At 47.2% G+C, this 25,663-nt stretch overlaps 1 protein-coding gene across 2 annotated transcripts in view; it reads left to right on the top strand.

Annotated features, from left to right (window-relative positions):
- UBE3D (ubiquitin protein ligase E3D) overlaps positions 1-25,663 on the top strand; it is a 130,680-nt gene that overhangs the window by 37,178 nt on the left and 67,839 nt on the right. The window contains exons 8-9 of one of the 2 annotated variants that reach the window (XM_068148726.1): positions 5,227-5,396; positions 16,618-16,694. In XM_068148726.1, coding sequence (XP_068004827.1) covers positions 5,227-5,396; positions 16,618-16,627 — 180 coding nt within the window. In that variant the 3' untranslated portion in view covers positions 16,628-16,694. Of the gene's footprint in view, positions 1-5,226; positions 5,397-16,617; positions 16,695-25,663 lie in introns of those variants that run through there. The other variant, XM_068148717.1, reaches the window with a different exon arrangement.

Raw genomic sequence — 25,663 nt, 5'->3', positions numbered from 1 at the left:
CACCACAGGTGCTTAGACCATGTCTTGCAGGGAGAAAAAGGTTGCATTTGTCAAGGCTGGAGACAGATGGGGTTGTTGGCATGATCAAGATGTGAGATAATGAGTACCTCCTGGAGACAGGTCTACCCAACTCTCTTCAGAGAGCTTGATCTGAACAGACTGCATATGAGGACAAAGAGGCTGCACTGAGAGATGTTTGCATTACTGACTTGTGTGATGACACAAGCAGTGGTAGAGTCTGCAGCAAATGGGAAAGAACTAGCAAGGAAGAACAGCAGCTTTTTTTCTTGGCCCTGCTACATGTGAATTGCTGCTTAATTGTCCACACATTGCTGCTGGTGACACAGATAGGGATTTCAGGAAGCATCACAGAATGTAAATCAGAGTATTTCACCTGTTTGCATCAAGTGCCATAAAATGTAACTGAGTTTTGTGGCAGCTTTTCTCCTAAGATTGTTTTTCAGGCCTATTGACGAGGTGATTTAAAACCCAAACCAAACAAGCAATGTAAAATCTGCCAACAAAGAATAACCCAACACCCAAACAAATGCTTCCTCCTGATGCTGTCATTGCAGAAAAGGTCATCAATCTGCACCATGCATGAGCTCTAATCTTTATGGTTCTGTAAAGGTTCATTTCTTGCTGGAGTTAATATGGAATGAACTGAGTTGTGCAGGCTGTGCTGTACAAAGTGGTAGAGAGGAGGGAAAGGTTATACACTGTGAATAACATAGTGGAAAGGACAGGTCCAAACTGGAGCTATGTGAGCCACAAATAACATGTATAGACTTTTCTTTGAGCCAGCACACCAAGTTTTGATCTTTCCTCATCCAGACCAAAAGCAGCAGGCCGAGGAAGGTTATTCTCCCCCTCTACTCCCCTCTGGTGAGACCCCACGTGGAGGACTGTGTCCAGGTCTGGAGTCCCTATTCCAAGAGGGATCTGGAGGTGCTGGAACATGTCCAGAGAAGGGCCATGAGGATGAGCAGAGGGCTGGAGCTCCTCTGCTGTGAGGACAGACTGAGAGAGTTGGGGCTGTTCAGTCTGGAGAAGAGAAGGCTCCAAAGAGACCTTGTAGCCTTCCAGTATCTAAAGGGGGCTTACAAGAAAGCTGGAGAGGGACTTTTTAGGGTGTTGGGTAGTCATAGGACTAGAGGGTATGGATCAAAACTACAAATGGGTAGATTGAGATTGGATGTTAGAAAGAAGTTCTTCCCCATGAGGATGGTGAGACACTGGCACAGGTTGCCCAGGGAGGTGGTAGAAGCCTCATCCCTGGAGGTTTGGAAGGCCAGGCTGGATGTGGCTCTGAACAACCTGCTGTAGTATGAGGTGTCCCTGCCCATGGCAGGGAGTTTTGGAACTAATCATCCTTGAGGTCTCTTCCAACTGTAACAATTCTATGATTCCAAGTTCAAAAAATAATTAATACATGAGGAAAAGAAGGAAATTATTACCTAAAGAAGCAAATGCAGTTCAGAAGTTCTCTCATGGCCTATGTCTCCTTTCACCTGCAAAGGTTAATTTGCTTTCTCTGTATTGTGTGCTAAATTATTAATGCAGATCTCTTGCATTGCTGCTGAGACACAGGCATGCTTTGAACAAGCAGCAGACTGTTGTTGTCAGATGCCACATATCAAACTCACATGGTAGAAGGAAGTATCTCTGCTGATGGATCATGTTGCAAATAGTTTCAAAGACTCACAGAATTGTTTTGGTCAGGAAAGACCTTTAAGATCAACAAGCCAAATGATCAATCAACAGCACCATGATCACTAAGCTATGTCTCAAAGTGCCCAGACCACACCTTTTTTGAACACACTCCACCACCTCTCTGGGCAGCCTCTTCCAGTGCTTGAGCACTCACTCAGTAAAGAAATTTTTTCTAATATCCAGTCTAAACCTCCCCTGGACAACTCAAGGCCATTTCCTCTCATCCTGTTGCTAGTTATTTGGGAGAATCACACAGTATCACACACAGCATCACACACAGCATCACACACAGTATCACACACAGCATCACCAAGGTTGGAAGAGACCTCAAAGATCATCGAGCCCAACCTGTCACCACAGACCTCATGACTTAGACCCAGTGCCATGTCCAATACCCTCTAGAACACCTCCAGGGATGGTGACTCCACCACCTCCCTGGGCAGCACATTCCAATGGCTAACAACTCTCTCAGTGAAGAACTTTCTCCTCACCTCCAGCCTAAACTTACCCTGGCGCAGCTTGAGACTGTGTCCTCTTGTTCTGGTGCTGGTTGCCTGGGAGAAGAGACCAACCCCTTCCTGGCTACAACCACCTTTCAGGTAGTTGTAGAGGGCAATGAGGTCACTCCTGAGCCTCCTCTTCTCCAGGCTAAACAATCCCAGTTCCCTCAGCCTCTCCTCACAGGGCTGTGCTCAAGGCCTCTCCCCAGCCTTGTTGCCCTTCTCTGGACACATTCAAGTGTCTTGATGTCCTTGCTAAACTGAAAATGCTGACCTTCACCTCAACCACCTTTCAGGTATTTGTAGGGAGCAATGAGGTCTCATCTCAGCCTCTTCTTCTCCAGAAAAAAGATTCCCAGTCCCCTCAGCCACTCACCATGAAACATGTTCTCCGGCCCCTTCAGCAGCTTCATTCGATTGCTTTCTCTAAAACAAGTTGCAGAATGATTCTGAAAGGAGCAGACAGTTGTTGCTGCATTGTTCCCTAAATAAACCAATAGAATAAATAGAATAAACCAAACCAGGTTGGAAGAGACCTTCAAGGTCATCGTGTCCAACCCATCAACCAATCCAACCCACCCAAACAGCTAACCCATGGCACCAAGCACCCCATCAAGTCTCCGCCTGAACACCTCCCATGATGGTGACTCCGCCACCTCCCCGGGCAACCCATTCCAATGGGCAATCACACTCTCTGTATAGAACTTCTTCCTAACATCCAACCTAAACCTCCCCTGGCGCAGCCTGAGACTGTGTCCTCTTGTTCTGGTGCTGGCTGCCTGGGAGAAGAGACCAACCTCTACCTCAATTTAGTTAAGCCTAGGTGTGTTGGCAGTGGCCTGTCGGTACAGGGACATTTCTCTTTTCCCCCCATTTTCTCCAGCACCTCCTTGACACTTGGCTTAAAGCACTGTGTCTAATGGGCCTAGCTAATGAGATATACTTTGCACTATGGGCTGTGAATGTGTACAGTGAGTTACCAGAGCAAAACTGATGAACAGTCCCTTGCTAAGCCCAGTGCAGTTGCTGGCCATCATTTCTGTGCATATGCTAAAGTGATTCTCCTCCTCCTCCCATCCCCTCCCAAGACATCTCTATCAATATATCTCATTCCTCCTTTATGAAACTTCCACTGTAATGCTCTGAGCCTTGGGCTCTGATAAATTGTGACTGTCACATTCAGTTATGACATCTACTCTGTGTCCTGTTAACAGTGCCTTTCTCCCTCCACAAGGGATATCGTGTGTCTGCTACCTGACATCATGTAACTTGTTTTACTTGGAGCTGATTAGGTTGTGAGAAGCAGAGGATTGCTCTCTGGTGAGCAGCATTGCATAAATCCTGTTTTCTGTGATGAATATTTCATATATAAACATTTAATACTGGCTCAGGACTTGTAAAAATTGATTTCCATAGGTAACTCAGAGCACTTCACTACTGCAGGCTATGAGGACAGGAAAACACTGAATGTTTTGTACAGTGCTTAGCATGAAAGACCTGAATCCAAGTGGGAGCACTGATGCACAATCACACAAAGATTAGATAAGGTCCATAATGTGATGCAAAAAGCTCAGACCTTTCAAACTCTCCCCAATGAATATCCCATCAGTGGCTGTGGGCAATGAGACTGGCTGAAGAATGCCAGTTTCATTGTCAAATTTGATACAGATTTTCCCAGGCAAGGGTCTGTTACAGCCACGTCCAAGTGGAGGCCAGTGACAAGTGGAGTCCCTCGGGGATCAGTACTGGGACCAGTCCTGTTTAACATCTTCTTTGGTGACATGAATGGTGGCATTTAGTGCAGCCTCAGCATGCTGGAGGGAAGGGAGGCCATCCAGAGGGACCTTGACAGGCTGGAGAGGTGGGCACAAGCCAACCTCATGAAGTTCAATAAGAGCAAGTGCAGGGTCCTGCATCTGGGTCGAGGCAATCCCAGGCACAAATCCAGGCTGGGCAGTGACTGGCTGGAAAGCAGCCCTGAGGAGAGACTTGGGGGTGCTGGTGGATGAGAAGCTCAACAGGAGCTCTCAGTGTGCACTTGCAGCCCGCAAAGCCAATCAGATCCTGGGCTGCATCAGGAGAAGTGTGGCCAGCAGGTCGAGGGAGGTGATTCTCCCCCTCTGCTCAGCTCTGGTGAGACCCCACCTGGAGTACTGCCTCCAGTTCTGGAGCCCCTATTACAAGAGGGATGTGGAGGTGCTGGAAGGTGTCCAGAGAAGGGCCACGAGGATGATCAGAGGGCTGGAGCACCTCTCCTATGAGGACAGACTGAAGGAGTTGGGGGCTGTTCAGTCTGGAGAAGAGAAGGCTCCCAGGTGACCTCATTGTGGCCTTCCAGTATCTGAAGGGGGCCTACAGGAAGGCTGGGGAAGGACTTCTCAGGATCTCAGGTAGTGATAGGAGTAGGGGGAATGGAATGAAGCTGGAGGTGGGGAGATTCAGGCTGGATGTGAGGAGGAAGTTCTTCCCCATGAGAGTGGTGAAACCCTGGAATGGGTTGTCCAGGGAGCTGGTTGGGGCTCCATCCCTGGAGGTGGTTAAGCCCAGGCTGGCTGAGGCTGTGGCCAGGCTGATCCAGTGTGGGGTGTCCCTGGCCATGGCAGGGGGGTTGGAACTAGCTGATCCTTGTGGTCCCTTCCAACCCTGACTGATACTGTGATACTATGAAGAAAACAATCCATTTGGTACTGAAAGATGACTTGGGACTGTTGCTTTTGTTACTCTCGCTGGGAATACACTGCCACCACAAAACGAGGCACCTCCGGAAGAATTAAGATCTTGAGAGCTGACTGTGATAAATCAGGCATCAGTTTATTGTATTAACCCATGTTTTCCCCCACTAGAGGCTGTGCAGACTGTGCTGAATAATGAAATGTCAATTTATTTCTGCTAACACTTACCTAGAAACTTTGTCAGACTGTGCCTTTAGTATCACTTGGGTTAGGATCAGGGTGAAGGAACAAACTGGGATTTGTGTGGTCTGCAGTATAATCAATCATTTCTCCCTTTACAGATATGGCTCTTGAATTCTGACACGTTGCTGGTGGAATCCTTAGGAAGTTCCTCCTCCCATGAAGTTTTTACACTGTTTGGAGATACTTTCATGCCTAACTCTGGATCAGTGGGCACCTGGAATGCTGTCAAAGTCCTTTACCAGCCATGCATTAAAAGCAGGAATAAGGAGTAAGTACAGCTTTTTGTCACCTCAGGTTCTGATCTTTGGTTTGGTTTGCATTTCAGAGCAAGTTCCTTGAGCAGCCAAAGAACAATCTCAGAGATGTATCTCTTTGAAACTGCCTGCTTTGTACCAATTAATTTTCATTAAAGCAAAATGCCAGGCAAAGAGTATTTGATCTCTCTTAAAACCAGAGAAAATCTGCTTGCTGAGTTCTTTTGCACTATGATGTTAAAATGTAGGCCAAAGAGTTATATTGTTTGTAGGGGCTGGGGAGGGACTTTTTAGGCTATCAGGTAGTGATAGGACTAGGGGGAATGGAATGAAGCTGGAGGTGGGGAGATTCAGGCTGGAGGTGAGGAAGAGGTTCTTCCCCATGAGAGTGGTGAAGCCCTGGAATGGGTTGTCCAGGGAGGTGGTTGGGGCCCCATCCCTGGAGGTGTTTAAGCCCAGGCTGGATGAGGCTGTGGCCAGCCTGATGTAGTGTGGGGTGTCCCTGCCCATGGCAGGGGGGTTGGAACTAGATGATCCTTGTGGTCCCTTCCAACCCTGACTGATACTATGGTACTATAATAACTTAGGTGTGTGATAGAAACAGAAGTTGTCTCTTTTGCTCAGGGGAGTGATTTGCTTTTCATTTATCCTTTTTTCCCTGTGCTAACTCACTGCGTGTTCAGAGACTGGTTGTATTTCTGTCTCTGGTGGCAGAAGTTGGAAGCCCTGTGAGGAGAGGCTGAGGGAGCTGGGATTGTTTAGCCTGGAGAAGAGGAGGCTCAGGGGAGACCTCATTGGTCTCTACAACTACCTGAAAGGTGGTTGTAGCCAGGAAGGGGTTGGTCTCTTCTCTCTAGCAACCAGCAGCAGAACAAGAGGACACAGTCTCAAGCTGCACCAGGGGAAGTTTAGGCTGGAGGTGAGGAGAAAGTTCTTCACTGAGAGAGTTGTTAGCCATTGGAATGTGCTGCCCAGGGAGGTGGTGGAGTCCCCATCCCTGGAGGTGTTCAAGAAGGGATTGAACGTGGCACTTGGTGCCATGTTCTAGTCATGAGGTCTGTGGTGATAGGTTGGACTTGATGATCCTCGAGGTCTCTTCCAACCTTGGTGATACTGTGATACTGTGCCATGACTCCTATGGAGGGTCAGTGAGTGCTGGTCGCAGAACATATGACTTTGGAGCCATAACTCCATGTGATGGAATTCAGGGAGGAGGAAAATTTAAGGGGGAGATGAGGAGCATGAGCTGACTCCTGAATGATGTGTAAATTTAACTGTATCTTTCTTCTCACCTTCAGTTTCTGTGTTTTGTGTAAAAATCTGATCTGATGCCTGTTCATAAAGGGTTGCAGGCTTATGGGAATCAAATAACATAGATTACACTTTCCAGCCCATTCCTGGACCTTTCTGTTCTTCCTGGAGGTCCTTAACTCTGTGGTTCTTAAAGGCATCCATCCTCAAACTGTTACACAAGATATTTACGTGAATAACACTCTCTGCACTCCCACAGCAAAGAATTTGGACCTCTTTGGTATAGCTGAAGCCAAGAGGGTCGAGGGCGAGTGTAATTAATAGTTAATAGCTTCAGGCCTGACCTTTTTTGCCTTAAAATTGTGCTTGCTTTTGCAAGTGAAAGAGCTGTTCACAGGGCTAGAATTTGTTTATGCCGAGTTATTTTCAGTCCTACAGGTGTTGTCACAATAAATTAAGGGTACTGATCAGCTGTGTATACATGGGCAATGCATCTAACAGTGTCCTTGGTAAAAGATATTTGTGCATGTAGCCTAGCAGAACACCATGAATAATGCTGTATCAATAAAGCATGCTCAGCATGTAGCACATTCTCCAAAGGAAAGTCCTTTCTAGATGCTATTCAGAGGTTTGTTGTTGTCTTAATCAGCCTCTCTGTGTTTGACTTGGACTTGTTTGCAGTCCACTGGTAGTTACTTCAAAAAAAAGGGCCCTGAGAGAAGGGAAAAGAGAAGAGGAAGGTGTTGAGTGCACTACCATGGAAATGTTTTTCTTGGATGTGTCCAGGTCTTCTGGAAGCCTCATAAATGAAACATTTGATTTCAGCAGTCATTGAAGTCTACATTCTGAAAAACATGTGCTGCCTAGCATGTTAAAGCCTTTACCTGTTGGACAGCAAAGAGAAGAATAGAACAGAACAGAACAGAACAGAACACAATAGAATAGAATAGAATAGAATAGACCAAGTTGGAAGAGACCTTCGAGATCATTGTGTCCAACCTATCATCCAACACCATCTAATCAACTAAACCATGGCACCAAGCACCTCATCAACTCTCCTCCTGAACACCTCCAGTGATGGCAACTCCACCACCTCCCTGGGCAGCCCATTCCAATGGGCAATCTCTCTCCCTATGAAGAATTTCTTCCTAACATCCAGTCTAAACCTTCCCTGGCACAGCGTGAGACTGTGTCCTCTTGTTCTGGTGCTGGTTGCCTGGGAGAAGAGAGCAGAATATTGATTAAGCAGTGGCTGCAGCGTTTGCAGTGACAGGGGATGATTTTAGCATAATTCTCTGCTTTTGTTTCTGCAGTGATAGAAGAGAAAGCATTGGGTTTTGTAGGGCACACTTAAAATAGTGGTTTGGTTTTGCTCTTTGTTCTTTAAACTCTTGGAACTAGATGAGAGATGTAAAGGGGTGTGCATGTATTTACAATTTAGAATCACAGAATCAACCAGGTTGGAAAAGACCTCAGAGATCAAGTCCAGTCTATTACCTAATACCTAACACCTCATGGCAACTAACTAGAAGACATTCACAGGCTCACAGGATATCAGGGATTGGAAGGGACCTGAAGAGATCATCGAGTCCAACCCCCCTGCCAGAGCAGGGCCATACAATCTAGCTCAGGTCACAGATGAAAGCATCCAGACAGAGCTTGAAAGTCTCCAGAGAAGGAGACTCCACAACCTCTCTGGGCAGCCTGCTCCAGTGCTCTGTGACCCTTACAGGAAAGAAGTTCCCCCTTGTGATAAGGTGGAACCTCTTGTGCTGCAGCTTAAGGTCTCTTCCAGCCTGGTCTGGTCTATTCTATTCTATTCTATTCTATTCTATTCTATTCTATTCTATTCTATTCTATTCTATTCTATTCTATTCTACTCTACTCTACTCTACTCTACTCTACTCTACTCTACTCTATTACCCCCATTGCTCCTTGTCTTATCACAGGGAGCAAGAGAGAAGAGCCTGTCCCCTCCCTCCTGACACCCAGCCCCCAGATACTTATAAACAGTTATTAAATCCCCTCTAAGTCTTCCCTTTTTCAAACTAAAGAGCCCCAGGTCCCTCAGCCTCTCCTCACCAGGCAGTGCTCCAGTCCCCTAATCATCTTTGTGTCCAGTTCTAGGCCCCTCAGTTTAAGAAGGACATTGAGATACTTGAACGTGTCCAGAGAAGGGCAAAAAGGCTGGGGAGAGGCCTTGAGCACAGCCCTGTGAGGAGAGGCTGAGGGAGCTGGGGTTGTTTAGCCTGGAGAAGAGGAGGCTCAGGGGAGACCTCGTTGCCCTCTACAGCTACCTGAAAGGTGGTTGTAGCCGGGAGGGGGTTGGTCTCTTCTCCCAGGCAACCAGCACCAGAACAAGGGGGGACAGTCTCAGGCTGCACCAGGGGAGGTTTAGGCTGGAGGTGAGGAGAAAGTTCTTCACTGAGAGAGTCATTCGCCATTGGAATGTGCTGCCCAGGGAGGTGGTGGAGTCACCATCACTGGAAGTGTTCAAGAGGGGATTGGACGTGGCACTTGGTGCCATGGTCTAGTCATGAGGTCTGTGGTGCCAGGTTGGACTCAATGATCCTCGAGGTCTCTTCCAACCTTAGTGATACTGTGATACTGTGATACTCCACTGGACCCTCTCCAGCAGATCCCTGTCCCTCTTGAACTGGGGAGCCCAAAACTGAATGCAGTACTCAAGATGAGATCTCACCAGGGCAGAGTAGGGCATTCCCTCTAGATTCAGTCAGTACACTAGCAATTTATAGCCCAAGCTCTCATAAAAATACAAGACAAATGTTGTCCCATGCAGACAAGCTAATATGTGCATAAGAACTTAAATATTTTCATAGGAGAAACACACACCTTAGAAGAGCATGTGATTCATTCAGAAAGTGTTTATCTTGAATGTTGCCAAGTGTATCCTCTTAATTTTTTTGAGCACATTCCATACTGCACAGCTGAAATAAATTCTAGCATAGGGAGAGCATACAACATTCTACTGTTTAGAGGAAAGGCCATGCTACCTTATTAATGTTATTCGTGGGAGAGAAAACTTACCTTTATTGATGTAGTAGCTTCAGAAGCTGGCATTGGGACACCTCTGTGATTACAGAATTATAGAATCACTATGGTTGGAAAAGACCTCAGAAATCAGCAAGTCCAACCTATCACCCAACACCTCATGACTAACTAAACCATGGCTCCAAGTGCCACGTCCAATCCTTTTTTGAACACCTCCAGGGATGGTGACTCCACCACCTCCCTGGGCAGCACATTCCAATGGCCAATTACTCTTTCTGGGAAGAACATTCTCCTCACCTCCAGCCTAAACTTCCCCATGTGCAGCTTGAGACTGTGTCCCCTTGTTCTGATGCTGTGTGTCCTCTGCTCTGTGTGCTCTGCATCCATCCCAAGCACAGTAGTCTACAGTTAATGCGATACACTAAGGAAGTTCTGAGCCATCTGTTCTCATTTAGAGTAAGTTCTGTCTCAGAAGGAATTAAGAAGTGCTAAAGGTAGAGAAAAGTTTGTAGAGGAGCAGGCAAAGCTATCCCTTCATTTTCAGCTGTAAGTATATATCCAAGAACTATGCAATTAACCAGGTTGGAAAAGACCTTTGAGATCATCAAGTCCAACCTATCACCCAACACCATCTAATCAACTAAACCATGGCACTGAGTGCCTCATCCAGTCTCTTCCTAAACACTTCCAGTGATGATGACTCCACCACCTCCCTGGGCAGCCCATTCCAATGGCCAATCTCTCTTTCTGGGAAGAACTTCTTCCTAACATCCAGCCTAAACCTCCCTGTGTCCTTTGTTCTCTTGGGGGTTGCCTGGGAGAAGAGACCAACCCCCACCTGGCTACAACCTCCCTTCAGGTAGTCGTACACAGCAATAAGGTCTCCCCTGAGCCTCTGCTTCTCCAGCCTAAAGAACCTAAACAGGCTAAATGTTACTTAGTGATCCAACAGAGATTTTGGAGTATTATCCTTTAAACTGCATGTTCTCAGAATGGGAGATACTGTAAGAGCCACCAGCAGCTGTAAAATGAAAGATACTTTTCTTACCACTCCTAAGGTTCACCAAAGAGTAATGAACAATTTTGCTTTTCAAGTGTCAATTCCTTATCACTGAGGAGATTTAATTGCCTTAACACATCTTCAGTTACTTTGGCATGTTATTGAGTTAAAAGTCATAGCTACTTAATCACTTAACCTGACATTCACATCTGCTTTTCTTGAATGGAGTTCTCAGCAGGAGAATTTTACTGTGAGATTATATTCAGCTCTTTCCCTTTCCCCAGACAGACTTGTTACAAATCACTTGTTTCTGAAGATTGCTTTGTATTTATCTTTGGGATTTTGCAGTGAGCAGAAGGCATAACTGAGGTGTTAATTCTCCTCTGACAGTAATTGGTATCTTCCCTGTCCAGTCTCTGGACGCATGCAAAAACAGAAGAGAAAGAACAGAGGCTTCTTTCTAAGGTTCAGAAGCCAAAGCTTTCCCATTGTTATAGTTCTATTAAAGAGCACTACTTCAGTCTGTTTTCATGGACTCTGAGGGGATGTAATAAATGTTTATAAACATATGAGGGCTGGGTGTCAAGAGGTGACCAATGCTGAGAAGGTAACTACTCCCTGTGTGGCACCTACCTGTTCAACAGCAACATGCTCATTCTTGTTCAATTTGCTCATCTCTGTTGACTGGCAAATACTTCCCAGTCTAATCCACAGCCTTTTGTGCAGTTATCCTTTCTCAAATTTCATCCTGATTTTGTTCAGAACCCTTCTCCCTGTTGGCTGTGGCAATGTGATTTCCAACCTGAGGTGTACTGATGGCCCATCTCATGCTGTCTGTGAAAGGAAGAAGCCTCTCTCGTGTTCCAGTGTGCAGGCTAGCAACAGAGAGATGGAATAGGAGCAAACTGAGAATATGCCATGGAATCACAGAATGTTAGGGGAAGGAATGGACCTCTGGAGATCATCAAGCCCAACCACCCTACTGTGGTGGTTTGTGCCTTAACTGGGGCTTAAAAGCTCAGATGGGGGCAAGGCTGAGAATCCCTCCCCCATTTGCCCCCCCTCCTCTTCCCCATTATAGATGGGGATAAAAGGGAGGGAAACAAATCCACCAAGAAATAATTTGGGTTTGGCTTGGAAGTAGAAAGGCAAAGAATTTTTCTTTAAACAGTATATATATATATATACATACACATAGAATACATAGAATAAACCAGGTTGGAAGAGACCTTCAAGATCATCGTGTCCAACCCAGCAACCAATCCAACCCACCTAAACAACTAACCCATGGCACCAAGCACCCCATCAAGTCTCCTCCTGAACACCTCCAATGACTGATGTAGTGTGGGGTGTCCCTGCCCATGGCAGGGGGGTTGGAACTAGATGATCCTTGTGGTCCCTTCCAACCCTGACTGATACTATGATACTATGATACTAAGTTGTGCTCTGCATATTTCCTGTGTCTTAAACTGTGTTGTATAAAAATGTTCAGTAGCTTTTAAATAATTGTTAAGACACAGGCAGGTATAGCCAGACATGCTATTTAGAGTGCAGTTCTTGTCAAGCCCTTTTACTCTGATCTTCCTTAGGGGAGCCTTTAAATGTTACATCGATTTGTGTCTCACTCCTTCAGCTCTGAAGCAGGTCTAGAAGCACTTAGATGTGTTGTATGTGTGATTGCATGAGTGCTGGGTAGGTCTGTCCATTGTTAGGCTTCCAGCCTTGTGGGAGCTGTATGAGCAATCCTCCAACAAATCAGTTGAAATCCTCTGCTGTCATTTCTCCTTGTCACCTATGAAAAAAAAGGATGTTGTGAATGTAGTTGAGTTCCCTTAGAGAAGGATGCCTGATACATTTTCTGCCCTGTTCTTGCTTAGGTATTTCTGGGTGATGTGTATGTGATTATTTAGAATAAACTCTATTTAGAATAAACCAGACCAGGTTGGAAGAGACCTTCAAGATCATTGTGTCCAACCCATCAACCAATCCAACCCACCTAAACAACTAACCCATGGCACCAAGCACCCCATCAAGTCTCCTCCTGAACACCTCCAATGATGGTGACTCCACCACCTCCCCAGGCAGCCCATTCCAATGGGCAATCACTCTCTCTGTATAGAACTTCTTCCTAAACATCCAACCTAAACCTCCCCTGGCGCAGCCTGAGACTGTTTCCTCTTGTTCTGGTGCTGGCTGCCTGGGAGAAGAGACCAACATCTGCCTGTCTACAACCCCCCTTCAGGTAGTTGTAGAGAGTGATAAGGTCACCCCTGAGTCTCCTCTTCTCCAGGCTGAGCAATCCAGTGCAGTGTACAGGGACAGAATGAACTCCCTGCTCCTGCTGGCCACACTCTTCCTGATGCAGGCCAGGATGCCATTGGCCCTCTTGGCTGCCTGGGCACACTGCAGGCTCATGTTCAGCCTACCAGCACCCCCAGGTCCCTCTCTGCCTGTCTGCTCTCCAGCCACTCTGACCCCAGCCTGTAGCACTGCATGGGGTTGTTGTGGCCAATGTGCAGAACCTGGCACTTGGATGTGTTCAATCTCCTGCCCTTGGACTCTGCCCATCTGCCCAGCCTGTCGAGGTCCCTCTGCAGAGCCTCTCTACCCTCCAGCAGATCATGTTGGTTCCCTCCACTTCCAGCAAGGCTCATTTTCTTCACCTACAAATCTACTGTGCAGACAGAAGAGATCTTCCTTCCAAACTATCAGGGTCCTGGCAAATAGCACCTTATGCAAACAACCTTGACTGCTGGGAGTGATAAAAGCAAATACTGCTGAAGTGAGAGTGCTATAAAAATGTGTGAAGGAAATAGGAAGTATGGCTACATGGCAATTTGACCATAACTTGATCTCAGAGAATATATGTGAGGTCACAGTGAGAGGAAAATGACACTTTTCCCTTTATAGCAGTGTGCTAGGCAAAGCTCTGTCAAAAAGTCACTCGTAGCTTTTTATCTCATGTGCATCTAGAGTCTCTTTGAATGGTTTACTGCCTTTGCAGAAGCCTTCTCCTGAGTGAAGAGTTTGCTGCTTATCATTTCAGAATTGAAAAACACCACTTCCAGGTTTTTGTTTGGTTATATTTGCTGTAGAGGAGCAGGAGAAGCTGGAAAATTGAGTTTGTGGCTGGAAACCTGGAGGCAGAGTCCCAGTGCTTTTATTACAGTCCCTGTACAGTGAGCTGCTTCTGAAGCTGTTTCTGATGTATTCCAGAATGTTGCTTATTTGTCCCAAGAATGACTTTCATTCTGTATATGACTCTAGGGTAATTCAGCTCCCATAAAAGCACCAAACTGTGTCCTATTCCACTTATTTCTGCATCTGAAGTGGAATGCTTTTTCCTAGTGTTTCAGTCAACTCTTGTCTGTAGAAAACTCATGGAAGCACGCAGGCCAGAGATGACTGACTGAGGAGTGACCAACATTTCCCTCTTCTGTGCTGTCTTTAAGGTGATTTCTGTAGTGTAATAAATTTCTTGTGCTGTGTCTGGAATGATGAAATGAGTAGATGTGATTGTAAGTGGAGTGTGAAGTATCTGCTTTGTTTCACATCTTTTGTTCCTGTTCCCTTCCTGAATTCTTTCCTGCTATCAAGGTAAGAGAACTGACACCACAGGTGGGTGGGTTCTCTTAAAATAGCTGATTGAGCAGTGAGGCAAGGAGTTCTGAAAGGTGCAGTCTGATGCCAGTCAGGGGTTTGGGACAGGAGGAGAAATACTTTACAGAGGTGATAGATACATGGAAACATTGAAGGGTGTGGAGGTGCGTCTGATCTTGGGTCTGCTTTCGGACCAGTACTTCAGAGGATAGAGCTATGATAGTACTGTGTCCAGTTCTGGGCCCCTCAGTTTAAGAAGGACATCAAGACACTTGAATGTGTCCAGAGAAGGGCAACAAGGCTGGGGAGAGGCCTTGAGCGCAGCCCTGTGAGGAGAGGCTGAGTGAGCTGGGGTTGTTTAGCCTGGAAAAGAGAAGACTCAGGGGTGATCTCATTGCCCTCTATGACTACCTGAAAGGTGGTTGTAGCCAGGAAGGGGTTGGTCTCTTCTCCCAGGCAACCAGCACCAGAACAAGGGGACACAGTCTCAAGCTGCACCAGGGGAAGTTTAGGCTGGAGGTGAGGAGAAAGTTCTTCACTGAGCGAGTCATTTGTCATTGGAATGTGCTGCCCAGGGAGGTGGTGGAGTCACTGTCCCTGGAGGTGTTCAGAAAGGCATTGGATGTGGCACTTGGAGCCATGGTTTAGGAGTCATGAGGTGTTGGGTGACAGGTTGGACTTGATGATCTCTGAGGTATTTTCCAACCTTATTGATTCTATGATTTCAGTGGGCAAGGACAAATATGTAAAGTTCTAACTTTGGTGGTTTAGGCTTTTGTGTGGCAAAGTTTTAGATTGTGTGTGTAGGAATCATACATTCTGCTGTCAGTGAATTCTCAGGGCCAACCAGTTCTGTGTTTGCGGTGTTCCTTACTTTGCTTTGGCTTCATGGAATTGCATCTTGAAGCCCTGAATTTCCTTCTCCCCTGAAGTTGCTGCATCATAAAACCCTCAAAACTTTAGAGCAGCAAGCTGAGAGCTTTTTGTGAACAGTGATTACAGCTTTTATTTCTGCATCAGGATAACTTCTCCCTTTGGATTCAGGCTTAGTGGTTTTGAGTGCCTGCTATTTGAGAGTGCTTCTGTGTGGAGTATCAGCAGCACCGTGGAAGTGATTTCATTTTACCCAAAGATTTATAAATCGGAGGCCAGAAAACATTTTCCTCTCTATATTGTTCTGAGAATCCATTTCAGCTTCAGGAATGGGCCCCTGCTTGGTATAATGGGTCTTAAAAAGGGAATTAAGGTTTATGGAGCATATGCAAATATTCATGTGGCACAGCTGGTAGGAGTAATGTGCACAAGAACGTCCAGGTAGTCCAGGGCTTTATGTACAGGGCAAGAGCAGTGCTGTGCCATCACTGATCACACAGCATCACAGGGAAACATTCAGCTTGAAAAAGACCCTCAGGATCACCAAGTCCAACCAATAACCCTACCCTACAAAGCTCACCTCTAAGCCATATTCCCAAGTACCACATCCAAACCACTTTTAAACACGTCCAGGCCTGGTGACTCAACCACCTCCCTGGGCAGCACATTCCAAGGCCTGACCACTTGCTGTGAAAATTATTTCCCTAATGTGCAGTCTAAACCTACCCAGTCACAGCTTGAGGCCATCCCCTCTTGTTCTGTCACTACCTGGGAGAAGAGACCAGCAGCAGCCTCTCCACAATGTCCTTTCAGGTAGTTATAGAGAGCAATGGGGTCTCCCCTCAGCCTTCTCCAGGTGATTGTCCCCTTGTACTGTGCTCTGGTGAGACCACACCTTGAGCATTGTGTCCAATTTTGGGTACCTCAATACAGGAGAGATGTGGAGATGCTGGAGCCAGTGCAGAGGAAAGCAACGAAGCTGTGAAGGGCCTGGAGAATAAATCTGATGAAGAGTGACTGAAGGAGCTGGGGATGGTTAGTTTGAAAAAGGAGGGGCTGAAGTGAGACCTCATTGCTGTCTTCAACTACCTGAAAGGCTGGTGCTGTTCTCTTCTCAGAGGTAATTAGTGATGGAACAAGAGGGAATGGCCTCAAGCTACCACTGGGTAGGTTTAGACTGGATATTAGGAAACATTTTTTCAGGGCAAGAGTGGTCAGGCAGTGGAATGTGCTGCCCAGGGAGGAGGTTGAGTCCCCAAGCCTGGATGTGTTTTAAGGTCATTTGGATATGGTGCTTGGGGATATGATTCAGGGGTGAACCTTACAGAGTAGGTTTTCTGGTTGGACTTGGTGATCCTGAGGGTCTCTTCCAACCTGAGTGTTTCTCTCTTCCAACCAGAATGTTTCTGTGGTTCTGTGATCTCTGTCACTCTCTCTGCACTGCCTAGGTGTGGAACTTGGATTGCCCTGCTTAAGCCAGCCTTGCTTTTCCACTGCAGTCTTAGCTGACTTGTTCCTGTACCACCTGTTCACCCTCTCTCTGCGGCACAGACATCTGAGCTGCCTGACAAGTCCTCAACTGCTGCGGCTTGGAGCATATGGCCGAAGGTAAATGGTTGCCAGTTTTGGATTGCTTAAAGACACCGCACCGTGAACCGTGGCAGTTTAGGAAATGAAGGATGGGCAGCTCAGGTGTCCAGGCAGGGCCAACAGCTGGGACCAGTATTTTCATCAGCTGTCCCTTCCCTGCTCATTAATCAGGTCACTGTGTACCAAAAACAGGTGAGGAAATTAATAGCTGAGGGGCGAGCAACTGAAGTTGTTTGCCTGGAGCTGAGCAAAGGCTTCAATACTGTCCAGCACCACATCCTGGTCTCCAAACTGCTGACACATGGGTTTGATGGGTGGACCACTAGATGGGTAAGGAACTGGCTTGATGGCCACACCCAAAGAGTGGCTGTCAATGGCTCCATGTCCCAGTGGAGGCCAGGGACAAGCAGAGTCCCTCAGGGATCAGTCCTGGGACCTGTCTTGTTCAACATCTTTGTGGGTGCCATGGACAGTGGCATTGAGTGCACCCTCAGGAAGTTTGCTGATGACACCAAGCTGTGTGGTGCAGCAGACAGGCTGGAGGGAAGGGAGGCCATCCAGAGGGACCTGGACAGGCTGGAGAGGTGGGCACAAGCCAACCTCATGAAGTTCAACAAGAGCAAGTGCAGGGTCCTGCATCTGGGTCGAGGCAATCCCAGGCACAAATCCAGGCTGGGCAGGGACTGGCTGGAAAGTAGCCCTGAGGAGAGAGACTTGGGGGTGCTGGTGGACAAAAAGCTCAACATGAGCTCTCAGTGTGCACTTGCAGCCCGCAAAGCCAATCAGCTCCTGGGCTGCATCAGGAGAAGTGTGGCTAGCAGGTCGAGGGAGGTGATCCTCCCCCTCTACTCAGTCCTGGGGAGACCCCACCTGGAGTACTGCCTCCAGTTCTGGAGCCCCTGTTGCAAGAGGGATGTGGAGGTGCTGGAAGGTGTCCAGAGAAGGGCCACGAGGATGATCAGAGGGCTGGAGCACCTCTCCTATGAGGACAGACTGAAGGAGTTGGGGCTGTTCAGTCTGCAGAAGAGAAGGCTCCGAGATGACCTCATTGTGGCCTTCCAGTATCTGAAGGGGGCCTACCAGAAGGCTGGGGAAGGACTTCTCAGGATCTCAGGTAGTGATAGGACTAGGGGGAATGGAATGAAGCTGGAGGTGGGGAGATTCAGGCTGGATGTGAGGAGGAAGTTCTTCCCCATGAGAGTGGTGAGACCCTGGAATGGGTTGTCCAGGGAGGTGGTTGGGGCCCTGTCCCTGGAGGTGTTTAAGCCCAGGCTGGATGAGGCTGTGGCCAGGCTGATGTAGTGTGGGGTGTCCCTGCCCATGGCAGGGGGTTGGAACTGGATGATCCTTGTGGTCCCTTCCAACCCTGACTGATACTATGATACTATGATACTATGAACTAAGTGATGCAGTTAGTTCCCAGCATGCTCACGGCGCACAGGACCAACGTGTCACAGCAGCCTGACAGCACTGGAGCACTGCTTCTGCACATCTGCAGTGTTCTTCTGTGACTACTTTTGTTTTTTGAAAAATGAATCATTACTTCATAAACCTGTGCTGATTTATCATAATTGCATCTGTAAATCCATTTCTAATGGCTAGACACATGAATTTCAGCAGTCCCTTCCCTAAGGCCACATTAGTCAGCATGAGCTCAGCCTGAGACATAGATAATTTTTTTGCTTTTTCCAAAACTTATAAGGAAGTGTAAAAAATTTATGATGTTGCTTTAACAAGGCCAGCTGGGATTTGAGATTATTTACCTAAGCCCTTATTAAAGACCAAAACTTGCCTATGTTTAGCCATGCAGAGCAAAGCTGTTCCTCAGTTAGTCCAGAGCACTTCAAAAAAGAACACAATTTGATAAACACAGAACTGAAATCATGGAAAGAAGTGTGAAGGATCTTTCCTCTGTACCCCTTTGCTGCAAAGCCAAAGATCTGCACACTGGCCACAGCAACCCCATGTAGTGCTACAGGCTGGGGTCAGAGTGGCTGGAGAGCAGTCAGGCAGAGAGGGACCTGAAGGTGCTGGTTGATGGTAGGCTGAACATGAGCCTGCAGTGTGCCCAGGCAGCCAGGAGGGCCAATGGCATCCTGGCCTGCATCAGGAAGAGTGTGGCCAGCAGGAGCAGGGAGGTCATTCTGCCCCTGTACACTGCACTGGTTAGGCCACACCTTGAGTCCTGTGTCCAGTTCTGGGCCCCTCAGTTTTGGAAGGAGGTTGACTTGCTGGAACGAGTCGAGAGAAGGGCAACAAAGTTGGTGAGGGGTTTGGAACACAAGCCCTGTGAGGAGAGGCTGAGGGAGCTGGGGTTGCTTAGCCTGGAGAAGAGGAGACTCGAGGGTGACCTTCTTGCTGTCTACAACTACCTTAAGGGGATTGTAGACAGGCAGAGGTTGGTCTCTTGTCCCAGGCAGCCAGCACCAGAACAAGAGGACACAGTCTCAGGCTGTGCCAGGGGAGGTTTAGGTTGGAGGTCAGGAAGAAGTTCTATACAGAGAGAGTGATTGCCCATTGGAATGGGCTGCCTGGGGAGGTGGTGGAGTCACCATCATTGGAGGTGTTGAGGAGGAGACTTGATGGGGTGCTTGGTGCCATGGGTTAGTTGTTTAGGTGGGTTGGATTGGTTGATGGGTTGGACACAATGATCTTGAAGGTCTCTTCCAACCTGGTTTATTTTATTCTATTACAAGTAACTCCTAACACAAAATGAAAAGTAGAGTGATAGCACCTCTTGAATTTCAAAGCCTCTAATAGGAACCAGCAGTGGAAAACTTGTCATTGTCAGTGGGAAACTACTTGCCATACTGAAAGAAAAACCAGAAGATTAAAATGATTCTGACTCATTCCCTAGCAGGAGGATTAATTCTCCTGCACAATTAATCTGGTTTCTGAACCTCTTTTCTTCAGCACCCAAATCTCTATTCTTTCTCTGTGAAGTAATTTTTCCTCATGTACATCTCTGCTGGGACCGTGTGGGGCCTTAGTTTAGCATCCTCTCACTGCTTTCTCCTAGGAAGCTCTAGAAGGGGAATGGAATGGAATGGATTTCATGAGATAACTTCGTGTTCAACTCCCTCTTGTTTCCTTTCAAGTAATTAGGAAATGAAAGTGCTTCTAAGGGCTTAGAAATGAAAAAATAAAACCCTGATCTAAAGTTAGACCATTTAATTGAATTATAAAAATGGAACCTAAAAGTTGTAAGAAAGATAGCCTGCAAGAGTTTGTGGTGTGGTGGGTAGAAAGTTTTAAGTTAACCACTTTCAAACCAGCCAAGCTCTGTTAGGCATTTTTACACCTTCTGTAAAGCTGAGCAGTCTGTGTATCCAGAGACTTGAACACACTCTTTGCCTCTGTCATGGGTTCAATTGAACCTGCTGCACTTATTCCTACTACCTGGAGAGCAGCCAGGCAGAGAGGGACCTGGGGGTGCTGGTTGATGGTAGGATGAACATGAGCCTGCAGTGTGCCCAGGCAGCCAGGAGGGCCAATGGCATCCTGGCCTGCATCAGGAACAGTGTGGCCAGCAGGAGCAGGGAGGTCATTCTGCCCCTGTACACTGCACTGGTTAGGCCACACCTCAAGTACTGTGTCCAGTTCTGGGCCCCTCAGTTTAGGAAGGAGGTTGACTTGCTGGAACGAGTCCAGAGAAGGGCAGCGAAGTTGGTGAGGGGTTTGGAACACAGCCCTGTGAGGAGAGGCTGAGGGAGCTGGGGTTGCTTAGCCTGGAGAGGAGGAGACTCAGGGGTGACCTTATTGCTTTCTACAACTACCTGAAGGGAGGTTGTAGACAGGCAGAGGTTGGTCTCTTCTCCCAGGCAGCCAGTACCAGAACAAGAGGACACAGTCTCAGGCTGTGCCAGGGGAGGTTCAGGCTGGAGGTCAGGAGGAAGTTTTATACAGAGAGAGTGATTGCCCATTGGAATGGGCTGCCTGGGGAGGTGGTGGAGTCGCCATCACTGGAGGTGTTTAGGAGGAGACTTGACAGGGTGCTTGGTGCCATGGGTTAGTTGATTAGGTGGTGTTGGATGATAGGTTGGACGTGATGATCTTGAAGGTCTCTCCCAACCTGGTCTGGTCTATTCTATTCTATTCTATTCTATTCTATTCTATTCTATTCTATTCTATTCTATTCTATTCTACCATGCCTGCTTCACAATTGAAAGTGCTGGCTGGAGCAAAGTATTACAAGGCAGTCTGTGGTGACAGGTGGGACTCGATGATCCTCGATCCAACCTTAGTGATACTGTGATACTGTGAAGTTCAGATTGTAACATGGGAAGCTTCCTGTTCCTGTTGCTGCCTCTGTGTTCTGGGTTCTTTGGGTGTTGTTTTTTCCCACTGGGATGGGGGAGGGGGACAAGGAGGGATGGGGGAGCAGCTTTCTGTCTTGGGCTTTTGGCTCTCTTGCATCTGCTCGTTGCTGCTTTGCACCGTGCTTCTTCTGCAAACAGGCTTAGGTAATTATGCATTTTGTGCCATGTTTGTCTGATGTTTTTTGATCAGTAAATTCTATTCTTCTACTCCTTTGCTGGGGCAATGGCCTTTATGTTTTCTACATACTTGAAGTGTTGGAAGGTCTAAAAACCAACCAAACAAAACCCAAAGATGTAACCTGAGAATTTGATTGCTTCCTTGATGCATTCTGGGAAGGGAAGGTTTTTAAGTTAGTGGTTCTGCTGGTGACATTTGATGTTCTCTGTAGGTAAAATGGCACCAGTCACACTTTTAGCAGTAGGTCAATAGCACTCTGCTCTGTGTCCTCTGCATCCATCCCAAGCACAGTAGTCTACAGTTAATGTGATACATTAAGGTAGCTCTGAGCCATCTGTTCTCATTTAGAGTAAGTTCTGTCCCAGAAGGAATTAAGAAGTGCTAAAGGTAGAGAAAAGTTTGTTAAGGAGCAGGCAAAGCTATCCCTTCATTTTCAGCTGTGAGTATATATCCAAGAACTATGAAATTAACCAGGTTGGAAAAGACCTTGAAGATCATCAAGTCCAACCTATCACCCAGCACCATCTAATCAACTAAACCATGGCACCAAGTGCCTCATCCAGGCTCTTCCTAAACACTTCCAGTGATGATTACTCCACCACCTCCCTGGGCAGCCCATTCCAATGGCCAATCTCTGTTTCTGGGAAGAACTTCTTCCTAACATCCAGTCTAAACCTCCCTGTGTCCTCTTGTTCTGGTGCTGATTGCCTGGGAGAAGAGACCAACTCCCACCTCACTACAACCTCCTTTCAGGTAGTTGTAGACAGCAATAAGGTCTCTCCTGAGCCTCCTCCAGGCTAAACAACCCCAGCTCCTTCAGCTGCTCCTCATAGATCTTGTGCTCCAGACCCCTCCCCAGCTTTGTTGCCCTTCTCTGGACACCTTCCAGCATCTCAACATCTTTCTTGAATTGAGGGGCCCAGACTGCAGGTGAGATTGTTGTCGAACTGTTGCTAATCTGTGCGGTGTTTCCCACCAGCAGCATCATCCTCCACTAGGGTGAGTTATCAGCAGTGATCTGGCTTACAGCAACCTGATCTTTACTGCTTTCAGAAAAATGCTTTGACTTCTCTGCACCTGGAATGCAGTAAGACATTTGAATACTGCAGCTTAAAGCTTTAACACCGCCATTAAAGTGAAGAAGCACATTCAAGAGCATTGGCCCTGTGATTTTTACGAGAGCAATTTGCTTCTCCTTTTAGTGGGACCTCATTGCTTTGCTGCTGAGAAGCCTGCAATTACACTGTAATTTGGAGCTGCACCAGCAAGTCTGCATAGTGTGGATGTTCAAGAGCAGTCACAGCAGACTTTAGGCAGATGATCTCCTGTGCTTTTTTTCCCTTGGTTTTATAGTTGAGCCTCTAAATTAACAGCGGAGCTCCTCTCTTGTACCCAGCTGGTCAAAAATGATGTAGGGAATTGGACAAAATAAAAAGTAGTTTCAAGGAAATACATTATGAAACTGTTGGGTTCTGCCTGCTGTGTTTTCTTCCTGTTGTATCTCTGCAAGTTTCAGCATCACAAGCCCAGCAGGAGCTGTTTTCTCCACGAGCTTGTGCTCCTCCTGCTCTAAAGCAGAACTTCATTGTAACTGATGGAAACTTGCTGCAGTTTTCTGCTGTTGCAGCTTCAGCTTTTGCCACCAACTCTTGGTCTTGCAGCTGAATGAAGAATTTCTCTCCTTGGAGGCAGTTACCATTTCCAGGACCTGAAGGGGGCCTACAAAAAAACTGGGGAGGGACTTCTTAGGGTGTCAGGTAACAATAGGACAAGGGGGAATGGAGCAAAACTAGATTTTCCCCCCTCAACTCTGCTCTGGTGAGAGCCTTCCTGGAGTACTGCAGCCAGTTCTGGAGCCCCTATTACAGGAAGGATCTGGAGGTGCTGGAATGTTACCAGAGAAGGGCCATGAGGATGAGCAGAGGGCTGGAGCTCCTCTCCTGTGAGGACAGACTGAAGGAGTTTGGTCTGTTCAGTCTGGAGAAGAGAAGGCTCTGAGGAGGCCTTCTTGTGACCTTTCAATATCTGAAGGGGGCTACAAGAAAGTTGGGGAGGCACTTTATAGGGTGTCAGGTAGTGATAGGACTAGGGGGAATGGAGCAGAATGGAAGTGGGTAGATTGAGATTGGATGTTAGGAAGAAGTTCTTCCCCATGAGTGTGGTGAGACACTGGCACAGCTTGCCCAGGGAGGTGGTAGAAGCCTCATCCCTGAAGGTTTTTAAGGCCAGGCTGGATCTGGCTGTGAGCAGCCTGATCTAGGATGAGGTGTCCCTGCCCATGGCAGAGGTTGGAACTAGATGATTCTTGAGGTCCCTTCCAACCCTAACATTTCTATGACTCTATGATCTAGGGTTGGCTCTGTGGATAGAGCTGCTGCTGCTGCTATACCTTTAATGCACTGTGATTTTCCTGGGAGGTTCCTGCCAGGCTTGGGACTTTATATCCAAGGTCAGTTCCTACAAAAGTCAAATTGCCTTTGCTCTTTATTCTACCATCAGCTTGGTTTTGCTTACCTGGTGCTGGAACTAAATAAAGATGGTAATGCCTCAGTTCTACTCACTGCCCATCTGTGCATGGCGTGATTTAGTACACTCGCAAGTGCTCGCGTTCCCCCGCTTCTAGGTGTCTCGTTGAACAGAAGTCTGCTTTAGGCATTGCTGCTTGATTTAGCTTTTGATACATTCTTTTGAAATATTATGAATCCTCAGCTCAAAGGTTGCAGAAGAGATGAACACCTGCTAATCCTTCCCCGTGGTGCTGAAGCTTTATTTCAGTGTTTGTTGCAGCTGAAATTCTGCTTTATCTTCTGCAGAGAGTATGCAGTCGGTGCTGTTTGGCTAGAGGAAGGAAAATATTTTATGGCTGATAGGGTTTGCAACTTAGAATTAATGCTGTTGCAGTGGCATAGCAGCCAGCTGGAGGAGGGAAGGCAATGGGGGGAAAAAAAATCAGTTGGTGAACCTCTAAAAATCTTTAGAGAATGACAGAATGACAGAATTTCAGGGGCTGGAAGGGACCTCAAATATCATCCAGTCCAACCCCCCTGCCAGAGAAGGATCACCTATACCAGCTTGCACAGGAACACATCTGGGCAAGTTTTGAATATCTCCAGAGAGGGAGACTCCACAGCCTCCCTGGGCAGCCTGTTCCAGTGTTCTGTCACCCTCACAGGGAAAAGAATTGTCCTCATATCTACATGAAACTTTCTGTGCCTCAGCTTGCACCCACTGCCCCTTGTGCTGTCATTGGGCACCACCAAGAAGAGCCTGGCTCCATCCTCTTGGCACTCACCCATTACATATTTATAAGCATTGATGAGGTCATAGTATCATAGTATCAGTCAGGGTTGGAAGGGACCACAAGGATCATCTAGTTCCAACCCCCTGACATGGGCAGGGACACCTCACACTACAGCAAGTTGCTCACAGCCACATCCAGCCTGGCCTTAAAAACCTTCAGGGATGAGGCTTCTACCACCTCCCTGGGCAAGCTGTGCCAGTGTCTCACCACACTCATGGGGAACAACTTCTTCCTAACATCCAATCTCAATCTACCCACTTCCATTCTGCTCCATTCCCCCCAGTCCTATCACACCCTATAAAGTTCCTCCCCAGCTTTCTTGTAGCCCCTTTCAGATACTGAAAGGTCACAAGAAGGCCTCCTCAGAGCCTTCTCTTCTCCAGACTGAACAGACAAAACTCCTTCAGTCTGTCCTCATAGGAGAGGTATCTGTCCTCATAGGAGAGGTCACCTCTCAGTCTCCTTTAGACTCAAGAGCCCCAGCTCCCTCAGTCTAGAGAGAAGTATATTGAGCATTACTTTGAATTTGTATGCTCCAAGGTGAAGTTAATCCTGGACAGGATTAAAATATCAACATTTATTTCCATTCAAAAAGTTGCACTGTGTTGGGATAGGTCTCTGTGCTTCAAAGAAATAATCTACTTGTAAACCACCTTGTCTGTCTTTGCACAATGGACTGGCCAAGCTGTATGCTTTCCTGGCTTTGCCCTTTCCCACTCTGAGGAACAAAGAACTGAATTTTGTGGGCTACACACAGGCTGTATTTGTGCTGGTAGCTTTTTGTTAAGAACTGTAGCAAAAGCAGTGTAGTTAGATTCAAGCTAGTATGGAACAGTTGAGTCTAATAAAGATGTTGGCTGGTATGCCACGAAAGAAAGAGAATTTGGCCTGGGCTTTACAGATTGGACACGTTGGAGAGCTGGGCACAGAGTAACCTAATGAGGTTCAACAAGGGTAAGTGCAGAGTCCTGCTTCTGGGAAGCAATAATAAACTTTATCAGTACAGGTCAGGAGGTGATCTGCTGGAGAGCAGCCCTGTGGAGAAGGACCTGGCAGTCCTGGTGGGTAACAAGCTCTGCATGGGTCAGCAATGTGCCCTGGTGGCCAAGAAGGCCAAATTAAGGTCCAGCAGCCTGAGGGAAGTTCTCCCCCTGTAT

The sequence above is a fragment of the Melanerpes formicivorus genome, unplaced genomic scaffold (assembly GCF_026170545.1).
Source record: "Melanerpes formicivorus ecotype bairdi unplaced genomic scaffold, bMelFor1.0.p_v2 SCAF_2, whole genome shotgun sequence".
Classification (NCBI taxonomy): domain Eukaryota; kingdom Metazoa; phylum Chordata; class Aves; order Piciformes; family Picidae; genus Melanerpes; species Melanerpes formicivorus.
The sequence above is the reverse complement of the archived record's forward strand: the minus strand, read 5'-3'. Positions and strand labels throughout refer to the sequence as shown.